Source organism: Humulus lupulus, chromosome 3 (genome assembly GCF_963169125.1).
Source record: "Humulus lupulus chromosome 3, drHumLupu1.1, whole genome shotgun sequence".
Classification (NCBI taxonomy): domain Eukaryota; kingdom Viridiplantae; phylum Streptophyta; class Magnoliopsida; order Rosales; family Cannabaceae; genus Humulus; species Humulus lupulus.
This window is the reverse complement of record NC_084795.1, coordinates 283704701-283713220: the sequence shown is the minus strand read 5'-3', so window position 1 is coordinate 283713220 and position 8520 is coordinate 283704701. Positions and strand designations below refer to the sequence as shown.

The following is an 8520-nucleotide window of genomic DNA, read 5'->3' as shown; positions in this document are numbered from 1 at the left end:
TTTGCATTAAATATTGTTATAATAATAATATTTTAGAATATTTGAATTTATATTAATATAATTAGTATAAAATAGGATTATATATTATTATCATAATAATATTTTATAACATTTAAATTTATATTAATATAGTTATTAAATATCTAAATTTGTAGTATATATTATTATAATGATGATATTTTATAACATTTGAATTTGAATTTGAATTTGAATTTATATTAATATAATTATTATATATGTAGTTTTATATAAAATATTATTATAATAATGATATTTTATAATATTTAAATTTATATCAATATAATTGATAAATATTTATTTTTAAGTTAGTTTTAAAGGTATATTCCGTTAAATATTTAGAATATTCCGTTAAAGTTAACAAAATTAAAATCAATAATTTATGCTATCTACACACTTTTTATATAAAAGAGATATATATATATATATATAGATATAGTTTAAAACTTTTAGAAAGAAAAATAAAAGTTTCAATTGGAAAGCGAATAAGAATTATATAAGAATTATATTCCATCTTGTTACATTTAGGAGGTGTTTGTTTTGAGTAGTTGAGTTGCTTTGGAAAGTGTAGAGAGAATTAGGAGTACAAAATGATTCACTTTACTTTTAAAATACATGTAGGACCCACACAAATTATTAATTTTAACATCTTAAAATTTGAAACAAACATAAAAATAATTTTAGATTTTCATTACCATCTTTACTTTACCACATACCAAACACCCCCTTACATTACAGCATTTGGTTTACTTTTACCGCAACCAAACCCATAATAAGTTAGTCCAAAAGAAAAGAAAATGAAAGGAATTGCATAGAAATTTTGTTACTTTTCCCCAATTTTAAGGTGTATTTTGCTATTGCTTTCTCCAACAATTATTTGCCATTTTTGCTATTGCTTTTGAACTAAGGTTAGTCTAATCAAGAATCTAATCCTATAATATTTAGACCGAAAATAACTTGATGATGTGTAGATAATCTTGACCGCATTTAAAATTAATACAGTTTTGCGTGAAAATATGAAAGACTAAAATTAAAATTAATTACACATTAGTATGCGTAGAAAGAAACATTACAACTTAAGAATAATATATTGATAGGAAGAATGTGTATTGCTACAAATTTGATGTGAAAATTTAACAGCCAAAAGACCCATAATGGTTGTCGTGATGATGGGTAACAATAATATTTTGTCTATATCTGAAATTGAAACAACTCAAAGTAACAACAGGAGAAAATAATTCATAGCAAAACTGAATAATCTCCATGAAAAAAAAATATAACAACATCATTTGCCAGATTAAAATGAAAAAGGTATGAGAAGAAGCAAAAACCGACGACGAATGTGGTCGGTTTTAGGGTCAAGCAGCGCCCTTCTGTTTCAAGGTGATCTTATCCCCGAGACTCAGAGCAATACCTTGTGTTTTACTTCTTATCCTGATGTACCCGCTTAGCTTACCGTCGGTTTGTTTCTCGATACTTACATTCACCAAAGCATCCTCCCCGAAGACGCTCTTCGCGTACAAGTTTGAGGCGAGGAAACCGCACTCCCCTTCCAGGGCAGATCTAAGTAAAATGCGAGACAAAGGTTAGCGATTGTATGGCGGGGTGGAACTAAAAGCTCATTGTGGTAATCGTAAAGAGCTACAACTTACATTGGAGTCAGACACTTCATGTTTGTGGACTTTATGATGTGGTCCAGAAATTCCTTCTCGTTTTGGATAACGGTATTAACAGCAACCTGGATTAAAGAAACCGTCCCACGAAATGATAAAAGGCAATGCATTTAGAATCAGAATCGCGTAGTGCTAAAGCGATGCTAGTGACAAACATGTTTCAGCATACCTAAGTCTATGAACAATTAAGTTAAGAAGAAAAGGTGAGCCATAAATTTACCCAAGACAAACCAGAGAGTTAATATAATCCACCAATTCATTCAAAAGATTAGCTATCATTATTATATATATATAGAAGAATTCTCCTAAAGATGCTTCATTTTAAGCCCTACCGGTGGGACTCTCCTACCGGTGGGACTCTCAGTATTCTCGACCTTTGAATAGTTTTCGGCGCAATTTTTTTTTATGACCGTGTATATTTTAGCTATTTAGAGTATCGGCGCGATTTTTAGAAAATTCTGAATAGTTTACAGTACCGAAAACTAAGTACAAACATATTGTTGCACGCGTGACTAATTATTTTTATGCGAGTGGAAAACAACATGTTTGAACCTAATTTTCGGTATTGTAAACTATTCGAAATTTTCTGAAAATTTGCAGGATGTTCTAAACAACTACAATATACATAACCATAAAAAAAAATCGATCAAAAAACTGTTCACGGATCGAGAACACTGAAGCCCTATAATAGAATTGTCATTCATTTTTTTTTTTTTAAAAAAAGAAGGAAAATATACTATTTAACCCATCAGATAAAACACAATTACACAGAGGTCATTGGAGAACGAAAGGACAACTTATAAAGAGAATTGCATCTCAAGTAAGCTCAAATTAATGAATAATGTAGAGAAGTTAACAATAATAAATTTAAAGTAATGAGAAATTGGTGTTACCTTATTCTCCCACTCAAATTCAGCCCACATTGTTCTGAATGCCACATCAGCACAGTATGCAGGAGAAATGTAGTCCATTATATCAATATGGATGTCATTGAGAACAATGACCATTCTGTCATGCACATTTGAAGAAGTCTCATACACAATGTTGCCGAAAATGACTCCTGTTTCAGTGGACGAAACTTTAATATTTGCCTTAATCTGTTTGCTTGATTCAGGTGCAAGAGTGTAGTTCTGAGGACGCTCTACAAGTTTGAGATCGCCCATAGTGGCCAACTCCAAACACAAATTCTGGAGCGTCTCCTTTGTTCGATTAATGACAGTAACATCTAGTACAATATCATAATGGTGAACTGTGACATATGCTTCTGCGTAAACAGGATCGCTGAATCCTGTGAGCTGAAGAATGCGATTAAGTTTATTCGCATCATCTCCATCATTTGTGAACTCTCCGGTTGCACGTTTGAGATCATCTTGAACCTCGTCCTCCAGCTCAAGCTGGCTCATACCCTGAAATTTATGCAGGTTTAAACAATCATTCAAAAAAATGATATCATATGCATAGAAAAAGAAAGAGAGAAGGACAACAGGCAGGGGGAAAAGGTTGAGAACTGTGAAAAAGTTCCATTAAACAAGTTTTTTACTTGGAAAATAATAAAACAGAAGATCACAGAGTGTATAAACCCAACTAAAGAATGACCAAAATTTACAAGCTATATAAAATTCAATATCCCGATTAGAATGTACAAAACATTCACATATCAAGACAAGCCTGTGTTCAACAAGGAAAAACATGCTAACTGGTACTACAAGTCGAGAAATATTATTATACAATAAATAGTGCATAAAGAAAGTAAATCAGGTGCAATGTGTGTGTACACATTCATAACCCCAAATTAAAATTACAAAAACAAATGGGCTAGTGAATATATTGAAAAGAAAAAATATAAAATTAATTGTTTTATTAAATGCCTTTAAGATAAAATAAACGAGTCTCCTTACCTTCCTACTCTTCAAATGGTAGAAATCAATAAGGTCATCTGGCTGTGCATTAGATATATGGGCCTTAGCTTTTAATTCCTCTGTTTCACGACGCTGCTTATCTGCAAGCATTTTCACGAAGCTCTCTCTGCAGGACTGCAACCATATCTTTCTCACATCATCACCCGTATTGCATAACAATCTAATACACAATACAATCCTCTCACGAGAGTCATTATCCATTGGTTGTGGAAGAGCTGAGGATTGACCCAATTGAAGCATAGAGACAAAGATCAACAAAACTTGTGTTGTTGTTTTGTTAACTTCAGTTTTTAAGGTCTGGACCTCTTCTAATCTCAAGACAAGCTTTGTCAATGTGCAAGCCACTACTGCCCCGAGAAAAAAGTCACCCGACAGAATAAGAGATCTCAAATTTCCAATAGAAGCCGAGCCATGAACAAGTGTCGGTGGAGACATGGCTGTTTCCAGTACAGCACTCTGGGTGGCATAGGTACCATCTGCAAGAACCACAGGCCTCCTAGAGGACACAGTGGTGGAATTTACAGGCTGGGAGGTCTTCTGAGTATCTTGACCCTCAACTTCCTCGGAAGCTGTGAAGAACGGTAGGTCCCCGAGACATTGCTTGATGGTTGTAATTCCCCCCTCTACTTCTGAAAGCGATAAGCAGTACTCACCAATAATCCAAAGTGCACAGGCACACACCCTGGAGGCACGAATCTGGTAAAAAGTATCCAGCAGCCTCATTATTATAGAAACACGCAACTTCGGGTTGGTTTCAATAATCTCACGTACGAAAACAGCCACATCTATCGCAGAAGCCACATTGCTGTCACCCAAGAAGTCCATCAAAAGATGCACAACAGTGCTTGCCACCTCAGGAAACTTAATGGCGCAAGTGTGGATGGCTTGCACCAGCATCTGCCTATACTCGCCATTCTTCTCATGCTCGCCACTCTGAGTCTTGACAACTTCTTTCTTCAACATGAGAACAACCTCATCGACATTTCTATGGGTGATCAAATCGAGCACAATATCAAGGGTCTTTTTCTGAATGTCAACATTCGGACTGGACAGAGCTCTAAGCACATCCATGACCAACTCAACCATGATCTCCCTATGGGAGGCCTTAAGCTCGTTAAGCCTATCAAGCACAATAAGCTTGACATTGTTATCACTCTGAGAAATCAGAAGCTGGCAGTAAGTACTAGCTGCGGCCCTAACAGCAGTTGGGGCCGAGGACAGTGAAACAAGTGTCCCAGCACACTCATAAATAACAGCACTGGAAGGTGCATTCAAAAGAGATATAATAATCTTAATATACTTTCCCTTCTCTCCCTTATTGGTTCTACAAACTTTCTTAATCAATTCTAAAACAACCATCTGAAGCTGCTCACCCCAATCGATAATCTTATCAATATGAGTAAAAAGATATCTAACAGCACGGTCCTGATCACAAGTAAAGAGCATAAGAAAGGCATTATGCTTACTCGAATTATCCTGCTCGGAGGAGAGGAACTTCTCGATGATCTCCGGCGCGTCAACGAGCAATTGGTCACCTCCAGGAAGGCGGTAGACAGACATAACGGCGAGAACCGCATTACGGCGAACAAAGGGATGTCGGTGCTCCAAATTCTGGAGAATAGAAGGGATGAGAGGCTCGACGATCTCCGGCTCATTGAGGCGGCAAAGGAATCGAAGAGTAACACCGCGGATGTACTCATTAGAGTGCTGGAGGTTGTTGCGGAGGTTCTGACAAATGAGAATCATCTCAGGGAGGACTTTGCCTTTGGAATCGGTCTTGTCGATGATCTCCAAGTAGAGAAGGAGAAGCTTCTGAACAGTGTGGTCTTCCGAGGGAAGAACGTATCGGATAATGGTGATGAAGAGGTGGGGGATGGTCTCGCCATTGAGAAGGATCATAATAGCTTTCTTCATGGCATCGATCTTGTACTCGATTTCGTTTCCTTCCAAGGCCTCCTTGATCTCGTTGGCCAGAGCTGGAGTTCCCTTGTCGAAGTGAACCAGTAAGGTACATGACTTCTCCATTGTCGCCGCCTGAGATCGAGTCGAGATCTGAAAATCCAATTCAAAGCTTCAGATTTTCAGATCTGGAGTACAGTAGAGTGTAGCTTAGCTGAATTTTCAGATTTGGATTGGTCACTGAGAAAAATTGAATGGAGAATTGGGAATGTACGGATGTGGCTATGGTTACCAGAAGAGAAAGAAGAAGAAGAAGATGACAACAATGGCGAGATCTGGCCTTGGGACTTATCACATGACTGATCTAATTTCTAAACCAGGAAATTGGCTGAACAAGTTGACATGGTAACTAACTTGCTTTGTTATACATATTTGGGCCTAGGCCCAAATCTCTATCTACATTCTCAGCCAGTCAAGCTTAAGCGAAGGCCCAACTTGAGGCCCACATTGTTGGCTAGATTATCATTTCTTCCTTAATCTTTTTTAAAAGGATCATATTTTATTCTGTATCACTTAACTCAAACTTACTAAATGTGTATCACAGAGGTCCAATCATTTCAAAAATAGTTTCAAGAATAGACAACAGAAAGTAATTTATGACCCGGTTAATTATAAATCACTTTTCACTAGGTCATAATTAGCCAATAAATATATTTAGTTTAGTATTACCTAGATTTATAACCACATTTCCCACGGTACCCTTACTCAAAAACCCTACTCACCTTCATGTAAATCTCTGCCATTAATTTCTCCCTCTAAAACTGGAAGAATTTGGGTTGGTAAATGGAAGATGATGGGTTAGTGGAAGGATTGAGTGGGAGAAAGATTGATAAAAGGGTATAATGGGTAAATTTAATGAAATATTAGGTATAAAAGTAAGAGTATTAGAAAGTAGCTAGAAATTAAAATCTCCCTCTATAAAACTGGGTACTCCATCTAATTTCATTGTAAAGTTGAGAACTGAGTAGTTATAGACACTAAATATATTTAGTTAAACTTTACTCATTATTATCGTGACACTTCCCAAATTACCCTTATTTGAGCACATGGCTCTAAGTGTTGTTGTAATGCGTATTATATGTATCATATTATAGTTAAATTGGAAATACATTCTAATTGTAATGTGTTTAAGGAGAAAAAAAAAAGCATGTAATTGAATGGGTATAATGGGTACATTAATTGAAATTTTGGGTACTAAAATAAGAGTTAAAAATAGTGGGTAAAAATTAAAGTGGATCATTTAAAATGAGTACTCGGTCTCATTTCCACCATTTTATCAGCCTGTCAAGCTTAAGCCAAGGCCTAACTTGAGGCCCACATTATTGGCTAGATTATCATTTCTTCCTTAATCTTTTTTAAAAGTATCACTTAGGTCCTCAAGCTTTATTTTGTATCACTTACTTCATCAAACTTACTAAATGTGTATCACATAAGTCCAATCGGTTAGAAAATGATTTACATAATAGACAAAGGAAAGTGATTTATGACCCAGTTAATTACAAATTCCTTTCCACTAGGCCATAAATCGCTTTTCGTTCCGTGTTCTGTAAACCATTTTCTAACTAAAAGGGTCTATGTGATATACATTTAGTAAGTTTAGGGACTTAAGTGATACAAAATAAAATTTAGGGACCTGTGTGATACTTTTCACAAAGATTGAGGACCTCAAGCGATATAAACCCTTTCTTCCCCTATCACTCTAAACCAATTTATGAGTTACTTTATAAATATTGCAATCAAAATTATAAAAAATATGGTTCAAAATACACAAGAGTGTTGTCAAACCAAAAGGCAAACACCTTAGTAGTTTCTTCCCAAATTATCCTTAACATATTAAGAAAAAAGTTAGCAACATAATAAATGTTATCGTCAAACAAGAATCATACACCCAATATTGTTAAGCAAAGAAAATATATAGAATCTGCACATCTTAAAAATGAGAATAGTGATGAGTGGACTAGCTAGGTTGTTGTAGGAGTTTGGTTGGCACGTCTTTTGTTTTAATTTTTAGCTTCTCAAAAAGCATTTTACAAAATAGTTGATAGAACTAAAAATCAAATTGTATTGAAAACCCAACCAGTGTTAAAAGTAATTCTATCACTTCAAAAGTAAAAAAAAATAAAAGAGTTTTAAAATCTTAGCCAACTAGCCTTGTAATATGCTTTAATATGGGAAATTTGATTATTGATGCATTAAATAAGGTACCATAACAAAAATATATTTCCCACTATATATATGTCCATTTGATCCTAGTATTTTCTTTAGTTCAAAAAATATCATTATCATTTGTTTCCCACTTTCTCTCTCTACTCTATTGGACTCTCTCTATTCTCTCCCTCACTCTCCCAGTCTCGAAATCAAAATCTCCAAAATTTCCAAAATCTTTCACTCTCCTTTTGGGCATTGTCTTCCACAACCACGACTGCACATCAGTGGCAAGAAATCTCGATCGGAGTAGACGGGTAGGCGAGAAAACCCAAGAGATCGATGAAACAACTCCAAAATAGAAAAATGTGAGGGATTTACTTGTTTATTTTGCAATAAATTGTTTGGGCCTAGTTTATTTGTTAATTTTTTGTTCCTAGGATAGATCGGGGCTGGGGAATGAAGAAATATGAGTTTTTTTATTTCGAGATTTTTATTCACCTTGATAGGCCTCGATAGTATATGTTAGGCTCTGTGTTTGATTGTACCTCGATAGGCATCGATAGAATTAGGCATACTCTGATTTTTGCATCTGCCTCGCTAGGTCTCGATAGAGTTAGATATATTCTGATTTTGCATTGCCTCGATAGGTTTGGTATAAATGTGTTGTGGGTAAAAGGAGTTGTAGTTGTGATGTGGGGAAAATGAGCTGCAACTGTGTTGTGGGGAAAAATTGTTGAATGATTGGTAAATTACAAATTTTAAAGTGTTATGAGTTGGAAAAATCGTATCAGGATGTCATATTT

The 8520-nt window shown here is 35.3% G+C and overlaps 1 protein-coding gene across 1 annotated transcript; it reads right to left on the bottom strand.

Moving 5' to 3' along the window:
* Positions 1–1083: 1083 nt before the first annotated feature.
* On the bottom strand, positions 1084–5887 carry LOC133824811 (coatomer subunit beta-1-like). Its single transcript, XM_062257784.1, has 4 exons — positions 3590–5887; positions 2585–3097; positions 1671–1756; positions 1084–1581 (listed from the first exon to the last, which is right to left on the bottom strand). The coding sequence occupies exons 1-4, from the start codon at positions 5633–5635 to the stop codon at positions 1377–1379; spliced, it is 2850 nt and encodes a 949-aa protein (XP_062113768.1). The 5' UTR covers positions 5636–5887; the 3' UTR covers positions 1084–1376.
* Between the last annotated feature and the right edge of the window lie 2633 nt (positions 5888–8520).